Source organism: Hemibagrus wyckioides, linkage group LG04 (assembly GCF_019097595.1).
Source record: "Hemibagrus wyckioides isolate EC202008001 linkage group LG04, SWU_Hwy_1.0, whole genome shotgun sequence".
Lineage (NCBI taxonomy): Eukaryota > Metazoa > Chordata > Actinopteri > Siluriformes > Bagridae > Hemibagrus > Hemibagrus wyckioides.
The window spans coordinates 30,123,548-30,151,198 of record NC_080713.1 but is presented as its reverse complement, the minus strand read 5'-3'; the positions used below and the strand labels follow the sequence as shown (position 1 = coordinate 30,151,198).

At 42.2% G+C, this 27,651-nt stretch overlaps 2 protein-coding genes across 2 annotated transcripts; one reads left to right on the top strand and one right to left on the bottom strand.

Annotated features, from left to right (window-relative positions):
• Positions 1–742: 742 nt before the first annotated feature.
• lysmd2 (LysM, putative peptidoglycan-binding, domain containing 2) lies at positions 743–6,842 on the top strand. The gene is given in 4 exon segments (XM_058387609.1): positions 743–1,515; positions 2,828–3,159; positions 5,994–6,012; positions 6,014–6,842. Coding segments are annotated over 4 exon segments (621 nt in total). The 5' UTR covers positions 743–1,305; the 3' UTR covers positions 6,074–6,842.
• Positions 6,843–6,920: 78 nt separating this feature from the next.
• On the bottom strand, positions 6,921–26,282 carry scg3 (secretogranin III). The gene is made up of 12 exons (XM_058387608.1): positions 26,056–26,282; positions 24,686–24,738; positions 24,512–24,542; positions 24,204–24,407; positions 20,201–20,343; positions 18,744–18,857; positions 18,140–18,401; positions 17,580–17,696; positions 15,265–15,345; positions 13,973–14,077; positions 13,033–13,122; positions 6,921–8,437 (listed from the first exon to the last, which is right to left on the bottom strand). The coding sequence occupies exons 1-12, from the start codon at positions 26,189–26,191 to the stop codon at positions 8,319–8,321; spliced, it is 1,455 nt and encodes a 484-aa protein (XP_058243591.1). The 5' UTR covers positions 26,192–26,282; the 3' UTR covers positions 6,921–8,318.
• Between the last annotated feature and the right edge of the window lie 1,369 nt (positions 26,283–27,651).

Below are 27,651 nucleotides of genomic sequence, written 5' to 3'. Positions count from 1 at the left end.
CACACACACACAGAGAGAGAGAGAGAGAAATTAACAAATCACTAACACCTAGAAACACAGCTAAAAACAAGATCTGATGTTCATAATGGAGAAGAACAATGACTTAGATATTAAGCAAAACTAAAATAAAGAGTCTTTAAACACAAACGTGTGTTTTGGGGGTAAAAAGAGGGGAATTGTGATTGTTGATTAAGAAACCTGCTCACAGGAGCAACACACCATGCAAGTCTTCATTCGTTAATGAAATAAAATGATTTCATGATGAATGTCGAGAGAAATTGTTAGTGGAAGGACACAAGAGGTCGATTTGGGACAAAAAGGACCAAAATTACCGACAGGCAATGGCTTTCAATCCCCGACAGAAGCTAATGCACTCTCCATTAGAGCTGATCGATTCTGAACGCAGAGTCGACTCCTGTTTCGATTCCACACGACATGAGTCGATTCAATTCAAAACACCAAACTCAAGTGAAATTACATGATAAAGAGATGTATTAACTTCATACGCTGTCATGTAATCATGAAACATGTCTAAGTTTATTTTACTATATACCGCGTCCTCACATTTTCTGACTTTATACTGAATCAATGTAATCATGTCAACTCTTCATTCTGAATACTTGGGACGAAAGACTTGACCTGCTTGGGTTCGAATCTTTAATCTTGACTTTATTATTAATAAATACATTGTGCAGCATCATATGCTTTCGTCTAACCAATAACACTGATTTTGGAGATGTTTTACGCTGGTTAAATTCGTGTTTAACTCGTGCACGCGCGAATCCATTTTCCATTCGATTCACAGGAATTATCCAGACTCGACCCCTAAAGCTTCGGAGCGATTCGACTCTTCATGCCCTAATGCGTGGAATTTGAGAGTCGACTCTTTTCTATAGACCTAACTGTATATATAATACGAGCGTTTACTACCTCCATAAACTTCTGTTTAGGCATGAACAATGATTGTAACGCAAATTAAGAATCGACTCATATGGAATGAAGCATGTCGACTCTTTAGTTAAAATGCGAAGAGTCGGAGAACCGAATCTTTCTGGGGAATCGAATCCCCAGCCTTACGTTTCATTACGAACGAACGCACGCGCACACGCGAACACACACACGGGAGCTGTTCGTCATGATAATAAGACCCTGAAACGAAACCGGCACCATTCTAATCGCTTGTGTTCCGGGTGATGACCCAGGGCAGGCGCGCGCACTGTCTTCCGGCGGTGATGTAAGGTGAGCGGCGCGCGCAGAGCCGGTTCCTGAGCAAAGCAGAAGAGAGATAGAGATAGAGAGAGAAAGATGGCGGAGGGGGATCTCTCCCCGGTGCTGCCGCGGTGCCGCTCCGGTTCCGACTCGGAGGGCGAGCTGTGGCTCAGTCTGGCGCGTGCTAAGACACGATCGTACGGTAGCACGGCCAGCGTGACGGCGACGCTCGGGGAACGCTACATCGAGCACCGGGTGACGGACGGAGACACGCTGCAGGGCATCGCGCTCAAGTACGGGGTCACGGTAAGAGGAGAAGCCCCGGTTTCTCTGTCTCTCACTGTCTTCCGGGTAAAAAAAACAAAACATTGGCTCGCGCGTGCGAATCAAGTTGAGCGCGAGCACTCGAGCGGCTACAAACAGAACGCGCTGTGACGTCACCGGCGCCCTTTTTACATGGATGCCTGAGATGATGATGATGATGATGATGCTAGCGGGCTGCTTTGCTCTGTTAGCCCGTTAGCTAACACGATGTGTACAAAATAGTGCACTTCTGAGGGTGCGAGATAATTTAGTGCAATGCAAGGAACTAGATACAACTCGAGACAAACTCTTGAACTCTATAAAGGGTTTATAAACCGTTACATAAGGCAATCATGTAGAGGGAAAATCTTTGTGCACTACGTAGGGTCCCTAAAATAGCCTGTTGGATATTAAGTGCACTATTTAGGGTCCTAGTGGATATATAGTGTACTACTCTGCTTTTGGGGGTGACTAAATCCTTACCCTTACTATATATTGGGCATCTAGTGCACTACTTAGGGTCTAGTGGATGTGTAGTGCACTATTTAGGGTCTAGTGGATGTGTAGTGCACTATTTAGGGTCTAGTGGATGTGTAGTGCACTATTTAGGGTCTAGTGGATGTGTAGTGCACTATTTAGGGTCTAGTGGATGTGTAGTGCACTACTTAGGGACTCATCTACTGAGTAGGGAACTGGATTACACAATCTACTTCCCTCACATATAGGTGGCTAGTACTGTGTGTGTGTGTGGTGTGTCTCTGCATTGCAGTGTGTAGTGCACTTCCTGCTGTGTAGGGTACAGGGAGGTGTAAGTGCAATACACAGGCTGAAGACCCCATGATCCGAGTAGATAACCTGTCAGTGTCACAAATATCACCCCTGTAAGTCATGAAGTGCACTATGTAGGGTGTAGGGGGTGTTAGTTTATTCCCTGTATAGTGCACCAGTGTAGGAGTTAAGGATCTGTGTCTCAAATCACAATCTAGTGCACTCAGCAGGGTGTAGAGGGAGACATTATGTAATCCCCTGTTTAGTGCACCTATGTAGGGATTAAGGGTCTGTAATCCAAATCACACTCTAGTGCTCTAAGTAGGTTGTAGAAGCCATAATAGAGTATTTATTATCATTCTGGCTAAAAATAATGGCACCCCTATCCTCCTGTCCTCTACTATAGTGTTAAGTTGTATGTGTGTTCTCTCTCTCTCACTCTGCCCCCCCCCTTCTGTCTCTTTCTCTGCCCCCCTCTCTTTCTGTCTCTTTCTCTGCCCCCTTCTCTTTCTGTCTCCCCCCCCTTCTGTCTCTCACCCTCTCTTAGATGGAGCAGATCAAGCGAGCGAACAAGCTCTTCAGTAACGACTGCATTTTCCTGCGTCACAGCCTGAACATCCCGGTGCACACGGAGCGGCCGTCTCTGTTTAACGGACTTTCTCTGGAGTCTCCGGATGGAGAGGACTCTGCCATTCAGGAGTCTCCTCGTGTCTCCTACTTGCCCTCCCCTTCGCCGCCTCCTCCTCAGGCCCCCCCAGAGTCGACCCCACGGCCCCCCCAACCGGACGAGCTCTCGGCTAAAGACTATTTACACATGCTGGACTTGCAGATCACTCGCTCCAAACAGGCTGCCAGGAAACTGAAAGAGGACGAGACGAGGTGAGACGCAGGGACAAGGGCTCGCGTTTTAACCCCTTGTTGTCCAGTTGTCATGACGATAAGTCAGTGGTGGTATAATGCCTGTAATCTTCAATGTGAAATAATAGAAAACATAGTAACCTGGTTGCATTACTGGACACACCCTTTAATACAGAGTCATGTTACTCCCCTGAATGAACCAATCACATTCAATCCTGACTCACTGGTCATCAAATCTGAGTTTCTTCACATCTTCTGGGTTTCATCTGACTGCTGAATCTGAAGAGATCTTACTGTGGAAATGCTTCAGTCCTGATCAGGGTACAGAAGAGTTTCCAGAACGTTCCATTACCCTCGTCGATCTCTCAATGTCTGGAGGACTTTCTCACAAAACAAACCTCTAAATTACCTCAGCCCATGAGGCAAAAAGTGTAGATCCTTCTGGACGAAGTTTGAGGAGAGATAGTTGGAGCAAAAACAAACAAAACAGCTCATCATCCAAACCTCAGGGTGAAGCACGATGGTGGCAGCATCATGCTAGGGTTCTGCTGCTCTTCACCTGGAACTGGAGCTCTGGTCAGGATGGAGGGAATCGTGGATCGCTTCAAATAGCAATCTGTTTCAGCAGAAACTCTGAAAGTCTCTGTTAGTCATCTGAAGATGAAGAAAATATTTCAATTTCCAGCTGGATAATGACCCAGAGCCTGAATCCAACAACAAAAAACAAATGTGGGTTTTTTTTGTTATGGTCCAGTTAGAGATCAGATCTAAATCCAGTCAGGGTTTGTAGACATCTGTGTAAAGGAGATCCCCTCACGATCTGATCTTCTGAAGAAAATGAAGTTTTTAGACCCAAAACCCCTGAGAAGCTTCTTTAACACAGGAGGGGTGTGTATACTTATGCAACCAGGTTTTTTAATTTGTTTTTTTACCTCAGGAAATTTTTTGTTTTGTTCTTCGTATGAATCGTGTTATTTATTATTTCACATTAAAGCAGGAAAAAGACATGATATGATGTGATTTCATGATTTTATTACATCACAAAAACCTGTGTTTGTAACGGAGAGGAACATGAAGGATGTTATAGAGAGGATCGCTCTCTGAAATCATGTTAGTTGTGTATTTGAGGTTAAATGGCGCACTGTTAGCTGTGTTACCCTGCTGCATTGTGGGTAACTGCCTCAGTTCCTCCTCTGTGACTGAGAGCAGATTCTAAATCCAAGACTGTAAATGATGCAGTTTTAACCAACGCTGAGTCAGACCCCATGTGTGTGTGTGTGTGTGTGTGTGTGTGTGTGTGTGTGTGTATAGTCAAATGAGGGGAAAAAAGTTCTTCAGCTGCATCACACTGCTGTGTTCCCTATTTTAAAAGGATGTCAGTTCATTTGATCCTTCAACTCTTTCTGCTCTCAAATGATTCACACGAAAGAAAACGCAGGATATTCGGGATCAAGATGAAAAGCAGGATTGTGTTGGTGTGTGTGTGTGTGTGTATATATAACTCAAATGGGGGGGGTGCTTCAGCTGCATCACACTGCTCTGTGTCCTCTTTTAAAAGGAACAAATCAGTGAAGCCATTTTATTTGGTTCCTCAGCATAGTTCCTCGCTCTTCTTCCTCTTTGCTCTGGAACTTACCTGAAGTTTTAACACCGAGCACTGCAGAGGGGTGACGCTTTCCTCAACCCACCACTGGTTTCCTCCGAAGAGGATTGTGGGAAATAGTGAACTGGTTCTTTTCCACTGAGTCGGCTCATTTGACTCTGACTCAAATGAGGAGTCGACTCTTTCTGATCTCAAATGATTCACACGAAAGAAAACACAGGATCAAGATGAAGAGTCAGGATTGTGTGTGTGTGTGTGTGTTTGTGTGTAAATCCACCAGAGACACTGTCTGGGATATTTTTTACCCTTATATGGAGATATAATGTACCGACTGTAATTTACTACAATTTTCTGACGGATAGAATAGAAGAGAATCAGAGGCTGCATCAGGACACACACACACACACACTGTTAACTGACACCTGGGTCAGTGTGGTACTGGGAGGGAAAAAAAGGAATGAATTAATAATGAAGACTGGAAAAAATATCACAGAGCTTCCATAATAGCTTTTCTTTCTTTCTTTTTCTTTCTTTCTTTCTTTCTTTCTTTCTTTCTTTCTTTCTTTCTTTCTTTCTTTCTTTCTTTCTTATTTTTGTCTTCTTTACTGCTGTGTTTGTATAGTGATGTTTGTGTGTAAAGTGTTAAGTATACAGTGTTGTGTGTGTGTGTGTGTGTGTGTGTGTGTGTATATATTGTGTGTGTGTGTGTGTGTGTGTGTGTGCGTGTGTGAAGTGGTAAGTATACAGTGTTGTGTGTGTGGTGTATAGTGTTGTGTATATAGTGTTGTTTGTATCGTGTGTGTGTGTGTGACAGAATAATGATTGATCATATGTCACAGTCCTGCCTGTTCAGCGCCCCCTAGTGGCCTCCATACGGTTCATCTGTATCTGATCACTCTCACTCTCACCCTCACTCTCCCTCTCACCTTTGGTCTCACCCTCAATCTCACCCTCAGTTTCACTGTCACTCTCAGCCTCACTCTCACCTTCAGTCTCACCCTCAGTCTCACTCTCAGTCTCAGGTCCTGAACCCTGCTGGACTCTGTTCAGATCTTCTACACAAAACATCTCCAACCTTCTGAGACATTAGAGCTAAACTGAGAGACAATCAGTGTGCCCCCCCCATCCCCCTTTTCTGGGGTGCCAATACTTTTGATAGTAAACTTTAAACTGAAACCATTCAGGCAACTTTGAGAAGGGTGCCAATATTTTTGTAGCTGATTAACCTGTGTGTATGTGTGTGTATTTACAGGGAGGATGAAGATCAGACACACGAGGCATCATCGTATCAAGAGATATAGCACACGTCTGATCACGCTTATCGACAGCTGAGATGATGGTATCCATCCCTCCATCCTTTCATCCCTCCATCCTTTCATCCCTCGCTCTGTTTTATTTTAAATCTTGCTTTTATCAGTCCGTGAAAAAAGGACTTGACACCTTCACTGCCTTTCACTAATTATTATTATTATTATTATTGTTGTTGTTGTTGTTTACACTTCAGCTGTCTGTGTGGCATTATGGGATAAATGTAGCCAGAATCATTGCTTTAGCTTTAAAATGAACCAAACTACCATTTTCTCATGCACTTCATTTTAAAAGCTGCTGTACAGAAACTCAGATGCAATCAGATCACCAGGTCATCAGATGCAGTTTTCCAAAATCTCTTTTCATATCTGACGCGTGTTTACGTTGCTGTTCTCTCAGTAAGACTATAGGGACCTGCGGGTGTGTGTTTGAGGATGTGTCTGTGTGTGTGTGTGTGTGTGTGCGCGCGAGTGCGTCTCTGTGTGTGCAAGTGAGTGTGTGTCGCTGCACGAGTGTCTGTGCGAGTGTGATTACGAGTGCGTCTGCACAAGGGCAAGTGCGTGAGTGGGAGTGCGTCTGTGTGAGTACGAGTGTGTGTTCACGTGGCTGTGTGTGTCTGTGCAAGTTCATCTGTGTGTGTGTGTGTGTGTAGATGAGGCTGCTTGCTGTCTTTTAATGAGTTTTGATTTGATCTGTACAGACCTGTATGCAGTGTGAATGTGAAGTTAATCCATGTTATTGTGTGCTTTTGGATTTTAAAAAGAAATCCTAATAAAAACGTATCAGCACATCAGCCATTACTCTGTGTCCATTAATTGATTGTGTGTGGAGTCCAGAATCTCTGAGGAACACACCGACACTGACCACACTGTTAAAGAAATGCAAGGTTTATTCGCAATTCTGGAAAAAAGAAGAAGAAGAAATCGCAGTATTTACAGAGAAAATGACTCAATTAGATTAGACTGGATTGGACTGGATTAGAGTAGATTCCACAAGCAAGAGAGGAGCAACTGAGGAAACAGGAACAGTTCAGGAAATTATCGTAGTTACTTCAATAAACTTAACTCAAACACAGATAAAATGCTAGTGATGCTAATACAGACGAGCGTGTTTCCTGGAGTATGAGTCGTTAAACAAAAACAAAAGCATTGTCGTGTTTTAACTTCCTGTACAGCGTCACTTCAGCACCCCCTGGTGCCGGTGGCACCTGGCATTCAGAATTCTGATCAAACAACGACGTCAGTGAGGATGATTACGTGATAGCCGTTAGCAAGCTGAGCTAATGTTTATAATGAACAGTAGCCTGGTCGTCATGTTAACTGGCTAATTAGAAAGAAGATGAGGATGAAGATCACGCCAAAATCCTAGCAGTTTGTAAACTAGCTGTCTGCTTTAGCTAATGTTAGCGTTATTAGCTAATCTGGTTTAGATTTCACTTTCTGACCTAAAAATTCCACATGACATCAAGATTTGTAAATAATTTCAGTTTCGAGTCATGATGCTAACTGATCAAAAGGCTAACCTTATGCTAAGTTATGTTAGCAGAGCACTGCGTCAGCATTTTAGCTTCATGTGACAGATTCATTATTCATAAGTTTTTTTACAGGTTTCTATGGCAACATGTTCAGGCTAATGTCTCATTTGCTAAAATAAAAAAAATCCTGACAGAAACTGTTAGCCGGATGTTATTCCGCAGATTTATTATAAAGATTTGCTTCATAGCTAGCGTGTTCCAACACAAATCTGAAACTGTACGTTCCGAGTAAACACCGAGATACAGAAGGAATCTCAAGCTAAAACTAGCACGAGTGCACCGCTAATGTTAGCATGTTGAAACTAACAAGCTAATCTTCGTAGCATTTCCTCTTATTCTGTTACATAACCAGAAAACTCCGTCGGTACGATGATTAATATCAAGCGGTGTTTTCATATTTAGCCGTGTAACATTAACACAAAAAAGGAAAAGCAAAAATAAAGGAGAAGAGAAAGAAAAAAGTGTGTGAAAGCTAATGTGTGAAAGCTTCTGAAGATCCAGCGATGAGGCGTAAATATGGTACACTTCAGGTTATTGTGTCTTACGCGTGTTTTCTCCTCACAGGTCTGATCATCTATTGCTGATTCTCCTGCGTTCGGGTCGTATTGCGTGTTTATCCTTTACTCTTGTCTAGTTTAATTTGGAAAGCTACAGTTACACATCCGGACGATTCTGTCAGAAGGATCGAATAAATTATTTCGGTTTAAAGATTTGGGCAAATAAATACGCCGTGTCCTACAGGCTTCCGTAGATACGCTTGATGACGTCGCCTTCGTCCTTCTTCAGGATTCCCTTCTCGATGTACGTGTCCACCTGCTGGTCCATGAAGTCCCTCAGCTTGGACAGATCATAATCTGGGAATAAAAACAAAACAATAAGTCAGAAAATTTCATTTGTTTTCTAATGAAGCAGAAACACGAGGAAGATGAAGTGTGATGAAGATGAAGCATGATGAAGCTGACGTGATGATGAACCATGGTGAAGATGAAGCATGATGAAGCTGACGTGATGAAGATGAAGCATGATGAAGATGAAGCATGATGAAGCTGACGTGATGATGAACCATGGTGAAGATGAAGCATGATGAAGCTGACGTGATGAAGATGAAGCATGATGAAGCTGACGTGATGAAGATGAAGCATGATGAAGATGAAGCATGATGAAGCTGACGTGATGAAGATGAAGCATGATGAAGATGAAGCATGATGAAGCTGACGTGATGAAGCATGAAGTTGACACATGATAAGGCTGACACAAGATGAAGCTGAAGCATGATGAAGCTGATATGTGATGACCCATGATGAAGATGAAGCATGATGAAGATGAAGCATGATGAAGCCGAGGCATGATGAAGCTAAGCATGATGAAGCTAAGCATGATGAAGCTAAGCATGATGAAGCCGAAGCATGATGAAGATAAGGCATGATGAAGATGAGGCATGATGAAGATGAAGCATGACTGATGAAGGTGAAACGTGTTCAGAGTGAAGCTGCCTGCTGGAGATTTACACTGGAGCTACGATGCTAATGTCGCTAACAAGTAAAGAAAGCTTATAGATACCAGATTAGCATTCTGAAAATAATAACTGTATCAATGCTACACACACACACATACTCACACGCACACACCCACACACTCACATACACACGCCCTCACACTCCATACACATATTGCTTCCCTCAGCTTAACACACACACTACATACACTCAGTATACTCACACACACACAAACACACTCTCTACTGCTTCCCTCAGCTTAACACTCACACACACTCTCACACACTTATTTATTTATTTACTTACTTATTTTTAAAGCTACAGTTTTCCTCATGAGGACAAGCCAAAGTGCAAAACTGCTTCCCTCAGCTTTACACACTCACACACACACAGAAACATACACACACGCTGCTTAGTGTACACACACTCTACTGCTTCCCTCAGCTTTACACACTCACACACACAGAAACATACACACACACGCTGCTTAGTGTACACACACTCTACTGCTTCCCTCAGCTTTACACACTCACACACACAGAAACATACACACACACGCTGCTTAGTGCACACACACTCTACTGCTTCCCTCAGATTTACACACTCACACACACAGAAACATACACACACACGCTGCTTAGTGCACACACACTCTACTGCTTCCCTCAGCTTTACACACTCACACACACACACAAACATACACACACACGCTGCTTAGTGCACACACACTCTACTGCTTCCCTCAGATTTACACACACACAGAAACACACACACACACACGCTGCTTAGTGCACACACACTCTACTGCTTCCCTCAGATTTACACACACACACACACACAGAAACACACACACACACGCTGCTTAGTGCACACACACTCTACTGCTTCCCTCAGATTTACACACACACACACACACAGAAACACACACACACACGCTGCTTAGTGCACACACACTCTACTGCTTCCCTCAGATTTACACACACACACACACAGAAACACACACACACACGCTGCTTAGTGCACACACACTCTACTGCTTCCCTCAGCTTTACACACACACACACACAGAAACACACACACACGCTGCTTAGTGCACACACACTCTACTGCTTCCCTCAGCTTTACACACTCACACACACACACAAACATACACACACACGCTGCTTAGTGCACACACACTCTACTGCTTCCCTCAGCTTTACACACTCACACACACACACAAACATACACACACACGCTGCTTAGTGCACACACACTCTACTGCTTCCCTCAGCTGTACACACACACACAAACACACACACATCCTGCATTAGCCAGAATCCTTCCCTCCATCTGTCTCTTTGGATGCAGTGTGTGGGAGGTAAAGGGATAGAGAAAAGAGAGAGATGAAACAGAAGGAATAGCTGGATAGAGAGATGAAGAGAAGGTTAGAGGGAGATGATCTCTTTATCATCCTTTTTATCATCTATCGTTTTTTTTCCCTCTCTCTATCTCTCTCTCTTCATCTCTCCTTCCTCCTTTTGCTCAATCCCTATCATCTCTTTCTCCTTGTCTCTCTATCTTTTTTCCTTTCTCTCACCTTCTTTCTATCCATCCCTCTCATCATTTCATTTTGTCATATCCATCTATCCCCCTCTATCCCTCTCCCCTTTCTGACCTTCTACTGACTCATCTCTCTCTCCATCATTCATCCCTCCATCAATCTCCTCTGTTCTCTCTCTTTCTTTTTCACTGCTATATCGCTTTCTCTCTCTTTCAGTGTTTTCTCTCTCTTGCTCCATTTCTCCCTCTGTTCTCTCTTTCTTTTTTCGATGCTCTCTCTCTTTCTCTCTTTTTCCACTCTCTCTCTCTCGTTTTCTTTTCTCTGTTCTCTCTTTCTCTCTCCCTCTCTCTCTCGTTCTCTCTGTGTTCTCTTTCTCTGTGTTTCTGTCTTTCTCTCTCCCTGTGTTCTCTCTGATCTCTCTCACTCTTTCTCTCTCCCTTTGTTCTCTCTCTCTTTCTCTCCCTCTTTGTTCTCCCTCTCTCTCCTCTCGTTCTCTCACTCTCTCTTTCTCTCCCTCTGTTCTCTCTCTCTCTCCCTCTGTTCTCTCTCTGTCTCCCCCTCTCTCTCTTCAGGCTGATGACGTGATTCAGCTGTTATTGTGTGTGGTTTCTGAGGTTTATTGTGTCTCATTACAGTGTTTTGAATCCTTGCTCTAATTGGATTCTCTTTCATCAGAGCCGCCAGGCTGCAGGGTTCTGCGTCAAGGTTCTCTGGGTTCTAGCTGTAAGCTTTTCCAGTGTAAATGAGAAGCGACATGAGCGTCACACACACGTACGGAGCGCGGAGTAGAGTAGAGAAGCTCCTCTGTCTTCCGAACAAAAGCTCTGCATTTCTACAATCAGCCTCACTTCATTAAGCCTCATGAATATGAATGAACCTCTGGGCACAAAGCGACCAATCGCCTCCTCCGCTGGCCCACGCTCATCAGAATCACAAATCCACTAGCACAAAAGAGGCTCTAATGAAAGAGAACGCGGCGGAACATCAGAGGAACACTCCTCAGTCACCGTGTCCTGCAGAGATGGACTCCGTATCACTGAATAAACAGAATGACGATGATTTTGTGCTCAGGCTAAACGCCGCGTTACGATCTACATCCTGACGCGGGACGTGATAGCGCTGATGATCAGAGCACGCTCTCTCCTCTCAGACTCAGTAACTCCTCATTAACTCAGTAAATCACATTTCCCTAAACTGAGATGTGAAAATGATCCAGACGTCATGGAAACCATTCTGGATAAAAAGGTCAGTGATGTGAGGTGGAGGCAGTGTGGAACATCAGCAGAGGAAACAGCTCTGAAGTATAAACACCGGGACAGACTCGAGAAATCAAGAGAAACGGGTCCAATCCAGCCTAGACTAACTAGCTAACTAGCTAATCAAACTAATCTCCAAAACTAAACTAGCTAGCTAATTTCTTTTTCTAGCTCAAATCCAAAATCTAAACAGTTAAAATTTAAAACGTAATTAAACTTGCAAGCTCTAATTAGTGAACTAGTTAATCAAACTAAGATCCAGAATCTAATTAGCTACCTAATTTATCAAACTAATCTCCAAAGCATAATTAGCTAAGTAATTTATTTTATCAAATTAATCTTCCAAAACTTATGTGATAGAAAAATGTCAGCGAGAATCAAGGGGAAGGTGTACAGGACAGTGGTAAGACTGGCCATGCTGTATGGTTTAGAGACAGTGTCACTGAGACAGAGACAGAAGTCAGAGCTGGAGGTAGCAGAGCTGAAGATGTTGAGGTTCTCTTTGGGAGTAACACGGTTGGACAGGATTAGGAACGAGTACATCAGAGGGCTCATGTTGGACGTTTGGGGAGACAAAGATAAAGAGGCCAGATTAAGATGGTTTGGACATGTCCAGTATATTGGTAGGAGAATGTTGGACATGGAGCTGCCAGGCAGGAGGAAAAGAGGAAGGCCAAAGAGGAGGTATATGGATGGAATAAATGAGGATATGAAGCTAGTGGGTGCAAGTGTTGAGGATGCAGAAGATAGGGATAGGTGGAGAGAGATGATTCGCTGTGGAGACCCCTGAAGGGAAAAGCCAAAAGAAGAAGAAGAATTTCCAAAACTTAACTAGTTTGCTAATTTATCATACTAAAAATGTGTGCAGAAAATGTTGATCAAAATAAAAAGTTATAAAATAAAAAAAAACTTTGTGATTAATTTACTCTCTCAGTGTGGGAGCTGCTACTGCTGCATGATTTCTCATGCTGCAATTTCTGTTTACCTCCTGGTGTGTGTGTGTGTGTGTGGGTGTGTGGTGTGTGTGTATATATATATATATATATATATATATATATATATATATATATATATATATATATATATATATATATATATATATATATATATATGTCTGTTTGTGGTGTGTGTGTGTGTGTGTGTGTGCTCCTCACCCTCTTTGTTCTCCTCCTTATTGTGTTTTTTCAGCCACTCGATGTTCTTCCTGATCGCCTCCAGATACGACTCTGACTTCCCTGTGTGACCTGGAGGGAGACGGAGGCGTCGCAGGACAACAAGCACATATTAAACTGGATTATGTAAACGTGTGTGTGTGTGTGTGTGTGTGTAACAGTTTTATTACTCAGATGTCCTAGATTTGTTCTGATCAGGATGAACACGGATATTAAAGTTCTGCAGAGATGATTCTCTCTCTCTCTCTCCCTCTGTCTGTCTCTCTCACACACACACACACTGTGTCCCAGTCTGCTGTTTTTTTTTTTAGTTCAGGACACAGTTGGACTTCCTGTCATCTGTAATCACGACTAAAACCTGGTTGATATTTACACAGTTGGCATCTTGAAAAAAAACCCAGAAAGATTCTTTCTAACACACACACACACACACACACACACACACACACACACAATGTGTTTGTCCCTTATTTATAGACATGTTGTGTGTAACAGCCGTTTTGGCCCAGAACACGTCCGTTGATGAAGCTGACCTACATTTCATTTACAACAGGAAGCGTCACCATGGTAACCAGGCTAAGCCTTTTTTTTTTTAAAGAGTAATTATTCTTATTAATTTAATAATTAATTTAAAATTAATTTAATTCTTATTAATTAAAAGGATGTTATTTATCTACAATGCAAAAAACACCCCACAAAACAGTTTGTAGAAGTAAATGCCTCAAATAAACAAATCTGATCTGACAAAAGAGCAAGACTCTTGCAAAGCAAGACAATTGTAATTTTAAATAAAAACTGAAAGTATAAAAAAATATTTATACTATAACTAAAAACTGAGGCATTAAATTTTAGAAGCTCTGATTAATAACGCAGTTAACGCTGTTGAAGAGAGTTACTGGATTCCGTCTGCCGTCTGACTCACCGTTCTCCACCGGCGGTCTCTCCTCCTTGGTTGAGTCCTTCAGGCTCTCGTATTCCCTCAGCATCTTGGCTGTTTCCTCTTTCGTGTTGTCGTCTTCGTCTGTCGCTGTTCAGGCAGCAAAGGGAAAAAAACAGCAAAGTAAAAAAGACAGTGAGGTAAAAAATACAGAGAGGTGAAAAAGAAAGCAATGTAAAAGCAAAGTGAAAGACAGTGAGGTGAAAAAAGACAGCGATGTGAAAAAGACAATGAGGTAAAAAAGAAAGCAAGGTAAAGACAGCAATGTGAAAGACAGCGAGGTAAAAAACGAAGCGAGGTGAAAAAGACATCGAGGTAAAAAAGGCAGCGAGGTAAAAAAGGCAGCGAGGTAAAAAAGACATCGAGGTAAAAAAGGCAGCGAGGTGAAAAAGATATCGAGGTAAAAAAAAAACAGTGAGGTAAAAATGAAAGCAAGTAAAAAGACAGCAATGTGAAAGACAGTGAGGGGGAAAAAGACAGTGAAGGGAAAAAGACAGCGAGGTGAAAAACAAGACAGTGATATGAAAAAGACAATGAGGTAAAAATGAAAGCAAGGTGAAAAAGACAGTGAGGTGCAAAAGGCAGTGAGGTAAAAAAAGACAGTGAGGAGAAAGACAGCTATGTAAAAAAGACAGCGAGGTGAAAAAAAGACAGCAAGAGGAAAAAGACAGCGGGGTAAAACAAAAAAAAAAAAGACAGTGAGGGGTAAAAGACAGTGAAAGTTACATAACATAAAGCAGCAACAAAACTGGACTTAATGAACTGACAGTAACATTCAGCTCCAGAAGTAATGGCACCCTGGGTAACAATAAATGACTGTATTTAATTATCCTCCTCGCTCTCTAAAGACACAAGACGAATTTAAAGTTAAATGGAAGGAAATTGTATCCTCCAATGTTTCAATTTCTCAACAAAAAGAGATGCATAATTATTGGCACCCTTTCACTTAATAGCGAAACAAATTTGGAGAATTTCAATGTTGCAATCAAACCAAAATCCTCTCCCCTGACTCACTTCATGTCTCCATTATTCATGAAGTTGACGAATATCATACATTAGGTTCACAAAAATCCAGTATTTATGTGAAACGATAAAGTTGATGATGCATAAGGCATCAGATGCTGGGCTCTGTGTGATGTTATGTTATGGTGTGTGTGTGTGTGTGTATATATGTGTGTATGTCTGTGTGTGTGTGTGTATGTCTGTGTGTGTGTATATGTGTGTATGTCTGTGTGTGTGTGTGTGTGTGTGTGTGTGTGTGTGCGCGTTATTATTACAGCCTGTAGGGGGCGTAACGGGACCCAGCGCTTTCCCAAGCTTGTTCTTGGTCTGTGTGGCGATCATGTTGTCCAGATTCTCTGGAAGAAGCAAAAATATAATTAGCATGTTAGCAGGAAACCGGGCGCTGATTTGTGGCACAACACCAAAAAATAAACTAAAATAAAGTAAATAAAAAGTAAAGTAAAATAAAGTGATTATTACAAAGAGAGAGAGAGGATTTGAGTTTCTCAGAAATAAAAATTATTTGGTAAAAATAATTAAACACAATTAATAATAAAATTAAACACATCAGACTTAACGCAAACACACACAAACACGCTTCATCTGCAGTGTATTAAAGCTACAAGGACAGTCTTTACCCACGTTCAAGATAATTAAAAAATCTCAGTTTTTTTTAAACCTCTTTAAAGCTGTAGTCTTCCTTCAGCAGGAACAACGAGCTGAGTTATTCCACATTGGCTAACTACCTACTACTAACTAGCTAGCATAACAAATCTAACTCCTAACCATCTAATGAACTGCCCTAATTATCTAACCTAGCATCACAATTGATCTACTTTACTAACAAGCCAGCACAATTAATCTAAAATAATTAACTAACTAATATTTTGTTAACATCTTGTTAACTAAAATAAGCATACTGAAAAACTAATTAGCACGCTAACTACCTAGCGTTAAACACACAAGTTCCAAACTGAAGACAAGAAATTAAGCGTCATATTTCCTTTATTACGTTAAACTTTATCCTGAGTCTGTTTAATCGACTTTACGAGATCCCAGCAGTGCATTCTGGGTAATTTCTGTGCCATGAAATTAAATTTCTTTAATTTATCTAATTAGTTTTACTTCAGAGGAAATCGGAGGCAGGAAGTCGGACAGGACTGAAGACACCAGCGTGAGGTTCCAGTGTCTCTGATCTCTCTCTCTCTCTCACACACACACACACACACACACACACACACACACACACACACACACACACACACACGGCTGGAGAGTGACGTGCGACTGGTTTCCTGTTAGAACCGGTTAAAAGCAGCATCTTGTTTCCAGGCAGCTCTTCTTTATTTACACGCCGTCTTTATTGGCCTGATGTACGTAACGGTTTCCATAGCAACCTCATGACTGGACAGAAAACAACCCCTGTTATCTGTGTTTCGTTAATGAGAGTCTTCGCCTCGTTAGCCTGGGACGAGGAGGTGCGAACAAAGCGCTTTCATCAGGCCGAAGTTCTGGTTTCATTTGTTTTTAGTAAAATTAGAGAAATTATATAACCGTAAAATGAATACTAATAATAAAAAATATGTTGTACAATCCAAAATGTGTGTTTTCATGATTATAATCCTTTCAGATGAAGGGATACGAAGAGACACGCTGGAGCAGATGGTAACATTTTAACTGCTAAGTTTTATTGCATCATGATCTAGAGGAGCCAATCATGTTCCTGTATGCAAATGAGAGAGAAGGGCTTCTTCAGAATGGAAAACTTTTAGAATTTTTAGACTAAATTTTATACAGTTTTTTTTTATTATTATTTTTATATTTTCATCATCTTCGATTATTCGTTCTTCATTTTCCCAAAATGCTGAGTCGAATAAAAGACTGAATCGCTTAAATGAGTCGATAAATAAGATTACGATCAGAAAAAAACCTTATTCCTCATCCGGTGTAAACGATGCTCCGGCCTCATCATGGAAAAACGTTTTCAAATAAAATGAACGAGCTGGGATCCGAGAACAATAAAGTGGCTTTTCTAAACATTAGACAGCTGCTGGTGTGTGTGTGTGTGTGTGTGTGGGGCTCTGATAAGAGGAGCTTGTTATTCAATACACACAAAAGCACCACAGTCATGATCGACCTCTTTTGTTTTCCCTCGACACACACGTACAGTTATGGTTGCCATAGTAATGGCTCATTCACAGGGGCATGTGCAGCGAGCGCTCCGAGTGAACACTGACATGGAGAAGGAGGCGCTGATGGAAGGAGTCTCCAGTGTCAGCGCAGTGTGGAACTGACAGAACTTTCCCACAACTTCAGCACAAAGATATTTTTATGCTTCTTTCTGGTTTCTATGGTAACAAGATAAGCTGAGTTTTGTGTTGTTTTTGTCTTGTAGAGAGAATAAAGCGAGGCTGATGAGGCGAAAGGCTGTTTAAGTGACAACAGGAATTAATTCCCTGTGACTATAAAGGGATAAAAAGTTTTTTTTTTTTTTTTAAAAGAATCAAACTTTTGGAAACACAAGAAGAGTTTGAGGATTCTACCTGGTGTGTGTGTGTGTGTGTGTGTGTGTAGGAATCAAGCCTCTTACCCAGGTAGGACACGCCCTCCTCAGGTGTGATGGTGCCGTACTTCACCATCATCTTAACAAAGTCAATGAGTGTCTTCATGATGGTGATGAGAGTCTCTCTTTCCTCAGCGTCTTGCTCTAAAACACACACACACACACACACACACACATTATTAAAGTCACCTGCGTATAGTTCACACTTCACCCCTGAGTCTGAGATATGGTTCTTAAAGCTTGGATAAAAAATGTGTGGATGTGTGTGTTTGTGTGTGTGTGTATGTGTGTGTGCGCTCGTGTTGGACTGAGCACACACATAATCTGACCCAGACATCATCTGCTACTTGTACAGACTTTAACCCCACTCATATCTCAATCATATCTTAATCATGTCTCAATTATATCTCATTCATATCTCAGTCATATCTCACTTATATGTCAGTCATATCTCACTCATATGTGAATCATAAATTAGTCAATTTTCACTTATAGCTCAGGTTATTTCAGTCATATCTCACTCATATCTCAGTCTGAATCCTGGCCTGTGGTTTCAGTAATAAAGCCTGGCTGCACCCTGAACACACCTGAGTCCAGGCTCTTCAGCAGTCTGTAGAAGTTGGGGAAATACTGCAGGTCCTGCAGCTCATCCTCAGGGTTCACTTCGTTCCTGTCGTTTCCTTCACTCACTCCATCCCAGTTTCCATCAGTATCTCGGAGCTCCTCCTCCTGCTCTTCATCACCACCATCATCATCATCATCATCATCATTAACCTCTTCATCATTCACATCATCGTTAACATCATCTTCATCATCATCAAACCGACGTATGGGACGATCCTCCTCTTCCTGCAGAGAGAGAGAGAGAGAGAGAGAGAGAGATGAAGGAGGGGAGAGAGAGAGAGAGAGAGAGAAAGAAAGTGAAAATAAAAAGTAAAAGATAACAGAAAGAGAAAAATAGAAATAAAATGAAATGAAAAATAAAAGAAAAAAAGGATGGGAGAAGGAGAAAAGAGAAAATATGGACAAAATGGATTGAAAAAAATGAAGACAGAAAGAAAAGAAAAAAAAGGAACAAAAAGGAGAGGTAGAAAATTTATCAAATTTTTAAATCAAACATGAAAACTTTGCTGCTGTTATACACAACCCACACACACAACCCACACACACACACGCACACACACACTTTACCCTGTTGTTGTCGTTCAGCTCCTGGATCTCGTTGTTCTTGGCGTTTTTGGTGATCAGATCCTGCAAAGCCTCAGCAACTTCAACCTCCAGAGTGTCGGCCTGACTTTCAGTGATCTACACACACACACACACACACACAGAGAGAATGAAAACTTCAGTAAGTTTGTGCAGTCATGTTTGAATGTGTGTGTGTGTGTGTGTGTGTGTGTGTGTGGTGGTTCAGCAGAACTGAGTCCGAAGCGTAGGAGAACGAGTAGGAGTTCTGTTCTAAAAATGAACAGATGGCCTGAAAAAAGCAGGAGGGATGAAAAGGAAGGACAAAAAAATGTTCTCTTTGTATGAAACGTGAACATCAGATTTGGTTCTCGGAGTAAAGCTGAGAAGAAAAATAAAGTGAGAAGAAAATAAAATGTGATTCTGACAAATTTCTTTAATCACACAATAAAACCTCAAAACAGAACAACAGCCGGAAAAGAAACCTCACTGACTCACGATGTGCTTCTTGACATGAGAACTGTCCGAGACTAGAACCTGGGACTGGAGCAGGACAAAATAAGGGTCAATACAATAAAACTAGACTAACCAAGAGGTAGAACCGTAAATATTAGGACTAGCCAATAGATAAAACTCTAAAGACTGGGACTAACCAAAAGATTGAACCCTAAAGACTGGGACAAACCAACTGATAGAACCTTAAAGACTGGGACTAACCATTAGACAGAGCCCTAAAAACTGGGATGATCAATAGACAGAACCCTAAAGACTGGGACTAACCAACTGATAGAACCTTAAAGACTGGGACTAAGCAATAGACAGAATCGTAAAGACTGGTACTAATCAATACACAGAATCCTAAAATCTGGGACTAACTAATAGCCCGAGCCCTAAAGACTGGGCCTAACCAATAGACAGAGCCCCAAAAACTGGGACTGATCAATAGTCAGAACCCTAAAGATTGGGACTAACCAATGAACAGAATGAACAGAAGACTGGGACTAACCAAGAAGTAGAACCATAAATATTGGGACTAACCAAATGGTAGAACCCAACAGACTGGGACTAACCAATAGACAGAACTCTAAAAACTGGGACTAACCAATAGACCAAACCCTTAAAGACCAGGATTTACTAACAGACCAAACCCCAAAAGACTGGAACTAACCAATAGACAGAACCCTAACAACTGGGACTAACCAATAGACAGAACCCTTAATACTGGAACTAACCAATAAACAGAACTCACCCATAGACAGAACCATAACAACTGGAACTAACCAATAGACAGAACGCTTAATACTGGAACTAACCAATAGACAGAACCCTAATGACTGGAACTAACCAATAGATAGAACCTTAATGAATGGGACTGACCAATAGATAGAATCCTAAAGACTGGGGTTGCCAAAAAATTAGAACCCTAGTAAGGAAGGTCTGAAGGTCAAGTTCTCGCCTCTCACCAGTCCGAGTTTGAGGAGTTTGGAGACGATTCTGTCGAACACTCCGCGATCGTCCTCTTCATAGATTTTGTTGGCAATTTTCTGGACGATGTCCTCGGCTGTGAGAGGAGTTCCATCCAGCTGGTGCAAGCTCTCTGGATCATCTAAGAAGAAGGAGAACGTCAAAACAAGAACATGAGAAGAAACAAGGGTGTAAGTAGAAAGGTGCAGTTACAGAAAATAAGCAGGTCTTTGATCGATTAAAGGAGGAGCTGAAAGACTGAGCTTCACAGACACGGCTGCCTTTGAAGTTATTGACTGGAGTGTGTGCGTGTGTGTGTGTGTGTGTGTGTGTGCGTCTTTTGTAGTGAGTGCTGGTTATGTAAGTGTACGTCCATGTGTGAATGTGGGTCTGTGTGTGTGTTTTGTGTCTGTGATTCATTGTGTGTGTGTGTGTGTGTGTGTGTGAGGTCACATTGAGCATCTGCTCCGTGTCTGCATGGGTTCTGGCTACATTTCCGTTCTGTCTGACTGTGTAATCGGATCTGTGCTGACTCGCCCGCTCGATGTTTCTGTGTGAGGATTAAATCCTGACCATGAAACTTGAAATCGCAGAACAGAAGCTTGATGTCTGCAGCGCTGCAGTTCATCCCATGCAGCTACATACATGCAGTATACATAGATACACACACACACACAAGATCCCACACAGATCTGTTGATCTGTTAAAAGAAGTTTTGTTTTACTACAATCAGTGATAATAATGAAATCTTTATTGTGTGTGTGTGAGAATGTCCTGCAGTGACAGACAGGAGTTTAACACTCTGAATGTCTCACAGAGCAGACGGTCACAGGATTACCCCCCCCCCCGTCTTACACACACACACACACTTCCTGAGCCAGACATTCATTTATACAGCTTTCAGATCACAGCTAATGCACCTTACATCACCATCATGTGTCCTCAGTATAAATCAGCACTTTATACTTTCTGCCCCAGTGTGTGGGTGTTGTTATGTGTTGTGGTGTATGTGGTGTGTGTTGTGGTGTGTGTGTTGTGGTGTGTGGTGTATGTGGTGTGTGGTGTGGAGTATGTGGTGTGTGTGTGTGGTGTGTGTTGTGGGGTATGTGGTGTGTGTTGTGGTGTGTATATGTGGTGTGTGTTGTGGTGGTGTATGTGGTGTGTGTTGTGGTGGTGTATGTGTTGTGGTGTATGTGTTGTGTGCTGTGGTGGTGTATGTGGTGTGTGTATGTGGTGTGTGTTGTGGTGTGTATATGTGATGTGTGTTGTGGTGTGTGTTGTGGTGTATGTGTTGTGTGCTGTGGTGGTGTATGTATGTGGTGTGTGTTGTAGTGGTGTATGTGGTGTGTGTTGTGGTGGTGTATGTGGTGTGTGTTGTGGTGGTGTATGTGGTGTGTGTTGTGCAGTCTGTTGGGGTGTGGTTTATGTTACAGTTTGTTGTGGTGTATGTGGTGTGTGTTGTAGTGGTGTATGTGGTGTGTGTTGTAGTGGTGTATGTGGTGTGTGTTGTGGTGTATGTGGTGTGTGTTGTAGTGGTGTATGTGGTGTGTGTTGTGGTGGTGTATGTGGTGTGTGTTGTGGTGTATGTGGTGTGTGTTGTAGTGGTGTATGTGGTGTGTGTTGTAGTGGTGTATGTGGTGTGTGTTGTGCAGTCTGTTGGGGTGTGGTTTATGTTACAGTTTGTTGTGGTGTATGTGGTGTGTGTTGTGGTGTGCTGTGGTGTGTGTTGTACAGTGGCGGGTCGTGTATTTCACACCAAGGCCTTCACTGGTGTCCTTCCTGAATTAATCCACCTCTATAGCATCATTATGACGCCTCGGCCATAGATACTAATCAACTGTTAAATAACAAAGTAAAAAGAAAAAGAAAAGTCCACAGTATTTCACACCTCACAAGGAATAGTCCATTTTATTACGGTTACTTTTCTCAAAAAAGTTATTCTTGATGCCGTATGCAGCAAACTGCAATCTCCGGAGGACGCAGCATCCAAAATGAGACACAGTGAATATAGAAACACTGTATAACAGTGCGCTGTCACAGGCTGTTTTAGTGAACATGAATGAATGAATGTGTTACCTCAGTCTCAGGTTTTACCTCAGTCTCAGGTGTTACCTCAGTCTCAGTCTCAGATGTTACCTCAGTCTCAGATGTTACCTCAGTCTCAGGTGTTACCTCAGTCTCAGGTGTTACCTCAGTCTCAGTCTCAGGTGTTACCTCAGTCTCAGTCTCAGGTGTTACCTCAGTCTCAGGTGTTACCTCAGTCTCAGGTGTTACCTCAGTCTCAGGTGTTACCTCAGTCTCAGGTGTTACCTCAGTCTCAGTCTCAGGTTTTACCTCAGTCTCAGTCTCAGGTGTTACCTCAGTCTCAGATGTTATCTCAGTCTCAGATGTTACCTCAGTCTCAGATGTTACCTCAGTCTCAGATGTTACCTCAGTCTCAGTCTCAGGTGTTACCTCAGTCTCAGATGTTATCTCAGTCTCAGGTGTTACCTCAGTCTCAGGTGTTACCTCAGTCTCAGGTGTTACCTCAGTCTCAATCTCAGGTGTTACCTCAGATTCAGATGTTACCTCAGTCTCAGGTGTTACCTCAGTCTCAGGTGTTACCTCAGTCTCAGGTGTTACCTCAGTCTCAGTCTCAGGTTTTACCTCAGTCTCAGGTGTTACCTCAGTCTCAGATGTTACCTCAGTCTCAGATGTTACCTCAGTCTCAGGTGTTACCTCAGTCTCAGTCTCAGGTGTTACCTCAGTCTCAGATGTTATCTCAGTCTCAGGTGTTACCTCAGTCTCAGGTGTTACCTCAGTCTCAGGTGTTACCTCAGTCTCAATCTCAGGTGTTACCTCAGATTCAGATGTTACCTCAGTCTCAGGTGTTACCTCAGTCTCAGGTGTTACCTCAGTCTCAGTCTCAGGTGTTACCTCAGTCTCAGGTGTTACCTCAGTCTCAGGTGTTACCTCAGTCTCAGGTATATCCTCAGTCTCAGTCTCAGGTGTTACCCCAGTCTCAGGTATAACCTCAGTCTCAGTCTCAGGTGTTACCTCAGTCTCAGGTGTTACCTCAGTCTCAGGTGTTACCTCAGTCTCAGATGTTATCTCAGTCTCAGGTGTTACCTCAGTCTCAGGTGTTACCTCAGTCTCAGGTATAACCTCAGTCTCAGTCTCAGGTGTTACCTCAGTCTCAGGTGTTACCTCAGTCTCAGGTGTTACCTCAGTCTCAGGTGTTACCTCAGTCTCAATCTCAGGTGTTACCTCAGATTCAGATGTTACCTCAGTCTCAGGTGTTACCTCAGTCTCAGGTGTTACCTCAGTCTCAGGTGTTACCTCAGTCTCAGTCTCAGGTTTTACCTCAGTCTCAGGTGTTACCTCAGTCTCAGATGTTACCTCAGTCTCAGGTGTTACCTCAGTCTCAGTCTCAGGTGTTACCTCAGTCTCAGATGTTATCTCAGTCTCAGGTGTTACCTCAGTCTCAGGTGTTACCTCAGTCTCAATCTCAGGTGTTACCTCAGATTCAGATGTTACCTCAGTCTCAGGTGTTACCTCAGTCTCAGGTGTTACCTCAGTCTCAGTCTCAGGTGTTACCTCAGTCTCAGGTGTTACCTCAGTCTCAGGTGTTACCTCAGTCTCAGGTATAACCTCAGTCTCAGTCTCAGGTGTTACCCCAGTCTCAGGTATAACCTCAGTCTCAGTCTCAGGTGTTACCTCAGTCTCAGGTGTTACCTCAGTCTCAGTCTCAGGTGTTACCTCAGTCTCAGGTGTTACCTCAGTCTCAGTCTCAGTCTCAGGTGTTACCTCAGTCTCAGGTGTTACCTCAGTCTCAGTCTTGGTCTTATGTGTTACCCCAGTCTCAGTCTCAGGTGTTACCTCAGTCTCAGTCGCAGGTGTTACCTCAGTCTCAGGTGTTACCCCAGTCTCAGGTGTTACTCCAGTCTCGGTCGCAGGTGTTACCTCAGTTGCAGGTGTTACCTCAGTCTCAGGTGTTACCCCAGTCTCAATCTCAGGTGTTACCTCGGTATTTGTTGTCGAGACCGTTCTTGGTGGTGTCATAGTCATCTGCTAGCCTCCTGTTCTTGGTGGAATCGCCCTCGTCCTCTGTGGCATCTGATTTTGGCGTTTCATTGTTCAGCTCTCGGGATTTCTCGGCCAGAGACCTCAGCAGTGTGATGTCATCGTCGTCTGGACGCAACTCAGACGTCTGCGTGGGCTTCGGCTCTGAAAGTGACAATAGTGACCGATAAATACAGCTAAAGATTTCTTCCGTCTGATCGCTCAGATATGCCGAGTACACTCTAGTACTCAGAGTTTTTGTCACTCACCTGTTTTACTGTTGCTGTCGGCTTCTGCCATCTGTCCAGAAAAATGCAAAATGGCATTAAACTCAGAGCAATAACTAAATACTGAAGATTAAAACATCTACAGCAGGGGAGTGCTTATCTTTTGTAATATACCACACACACATTCTCTCTCACACACACACACACACTTGCTACCTGCTGCTGAAGTGGTCTCTCCTCTGTTAGCTGCCTGTCATACTCTGCTTTACCTGTGTTAGGATGCAAACACAAACACACACACACACACACGTTTAGTAAAGAAAGCAAACTGGTTTTTTTTTTAACACAAATTACATGTGTGTGTGTTTGCATCCTAACACAGTTAAATCAGAGTATGACAGGTGAGTATGATGTGTGTGTTATCTGAGCGTATCTCCGAGAAGAAATAAACCCGAGCTGTGTTTGATCCTCAGTGTGAGTCTGAGTGTAATTCCGGCTCTGGGGTCTGAGTCATCGTGGTTATCGGACCTGCAGCTTCAGAGCCAGGAGCCTGAAGAGTAATCTGATTACAGGCTAAACCATTCAACCGCCATGGAAATAGAGCGCTAGGCACACGCAACACACACACACACACACACGCAACACACACACGCAACACACACACACAATCAACCTGACACAACTCTTCATATCCTTTATTCTGTAAAAAATTCCACTAATTTCTGAGGAACCCAGAGAAAATCCTCCATCTCTGAGTTACAGAGTAAAGCAGAAGAACAGCAGCGCAGTGTTTAATCGCCTGCCTTACTGCTGAAACCTCGAGGAGTTAAAGCGTTTGCAGTTACACAAACCGACAGGACACAGGTAGACAGACTCATAAAACTTCTTTGCAATCTTCATCCAGAACTTAATTTGAGGTTTTTTTGTGTTTTTAAATAAATTTTCTAATACATTTTTATAGCAGTTTTGTTGGATCATATTCACCAAACTTCCTTTGTTTTTTAAATCTTGAACTTAATTGAGTGTTTTTCTTAAATAAATTTTCTAATAAAATTTTCTAATAATATTTTCTAATACGTTTTCATAGCAGTTTTCTTTGCTCATATTTGAAGGATTATCTATTATACATGACCTATAACAGTTTTCTCAGATCGTCTGTAACCTTTCCACTCTTAAATGAGTCATTTATAAAGGAGTTTTCTATTTTTATTTTATTTCTATTTTTTATAGTAATTAATAATAACGTTTTCACTGTGTTGTCTTTGACGTGTAAATTATAGCAGAGATTTTTTTTCTTAAAGCAACAAAGCCAGGAATAACACTTAGAACACACACACATACTGCTGCATCATCAACTTTAAAATGTTTTAGATACTAAATCTATAAAGATATTAAATATAATACTACAAATAATAGAAACAAAGAAGAAAGAAAAAAAGAAAGAAAGTAAGAAAGAAAGAAAGAATCAGTATCATATATTCAGTAGTACAATCGATATTATAATGTGATGGAACAACAACAACAACAACAACAACAATAATAATAATAATAATAATAATAATAATAAGGAGAGAGAGGTGGTGTACCTTGTGGTGCAGATGCTGTAGGAAAGGCCTGTGTTTGGTCTAAAAGTGCAGTTGTGATGGAGAGGAAGAGAAAAATCGCCACTGTGCTCATCCTCAGCGTCTTCATCATCCTCACCATCCTCACCATCATCCTCATCCTCGTGCCCGCGTTCCTGTAATGGCGGAGCGCGCGACGGTCAGTTTATAAAGCAGCGCGCGGATCAGCCTCTGTGTGTGTGTTAGAGAGAGAGAGAGAGAGAGAGAGAGAGAGAGAGAGAGACACCTGCTCTTCCTGCGAGCTGAATAACGGGAGTAAACGGAGCGCTCGTGCGCAATATCCGCCTACGTGCTGCGGGTTGCCAGATTGATACAAAACAGACATCAGTGCTATAGAAATAACAAACTCCCAGCCGCATCTATCAGTGTGACCTTTAACTCTGGAATAATCTCCACTGTAATAAATCTCTCTGCAGGCAGGGGGCGCTGTACTGATCTCTCTCATTTATCATTTTTAAAATATAAACTGAGCTTTAAAGCAGCTGATTATTTGACAGTTTTTACAGTCACACATGCAGGATGAGTTAGAAGAAGGTTAACATTTTTAAACACACTGTTGAACACTGCACATTATGCAACTAGAGATACATATAACTAGAGGTGTACACAGACTATCTAGATCACGGGTGTCCAATCTTATCCAGAAAGGGCCGGTGTGGGTGAAGGTTTTTATTCCATCCAAGCAGAAGATACACCTGATTCCAACTGGCTAATCAGCTGATCTTGGCTTTCATTAGACTCAGGTGTGGCTTCTGCTCAGTTAGAATGAAAACCTGCACCCACACCGGCCCTTTGCGCATATGATTGGTCACCCCTGATCTAGGTTAACTAATCCATCTGCAACTAAACCCAGAATAATCCACTCTGGCAACCCAACCTGGTCTGACAACATAAATCAATCCACTGTGGCAACCCACAATAACTTACTCTGTCAGCACAAATGAACCCACTCTGGCAACACAGATTAATCAGTTATGGAAACCCGAATTAATCCACTTTGGCAACCCACATTAACCTGTCCTGACAACACAACACAAATCAACCCACTCTGGCAACACAGATTAATCAATCATGGAAACCCGAATTAATCTACTTTATCAACACACATTAACCTGCTCTGTCAGCACAAATCAATCCACTCTGGCAACCCCTACTGACCTGCGTCACCCCGAGCGTCAACATCAGAACCAGCAGCTAAATGAGCGGCCAGATGTGATGCTTTTGACAACACACACACACACACACACACAGAGCAGACATCACTGTTTTGATAGTTCAGGTATTAATTCTTAGTCAACTAAAAACAGCCATTAAACATGGTTTCATTTCAAATAAAATAATATTAATCGGCAATTTTATTTAACATTAATTACAATACTTTATTTATTTATTCATTGTCTTCATTTTATTCTTTATTTTATTTTATTTTATTTCACACTTCATATCTGATTTATTATGTTTGTATCTTTTGCTCTATTTTGTTCTTCAGTTGTTATCTTCATGGTTCTCCATAGCAGTGATTTTCAACCACTGTGCTGAGGTGCACAAGTGTGCCGTGAG

Coding starts and splice junctions, on each gene's coding strand:
- scg3 (XM_058387608.1), bottom strand. CDS start 26,191: ATGAGGATGATGGTGAGGATGGTGAGGATGATGAAGACGCTGAGGATG. Junction 20,344..24,203: donor TCTCGACAACAAATACCGAG/GTAACACCTGAG, acceptor CCTTCTTCTTAG/ATGATCCAGAGAGCTTGCAC. Junction 8,438..13,032: donor TAAGGAGGAGAACAAAGAGG/GTGAGGAGCACA, acceptor TTTTATTCCCAG/ATTATGATCTGTCCAAGCTG.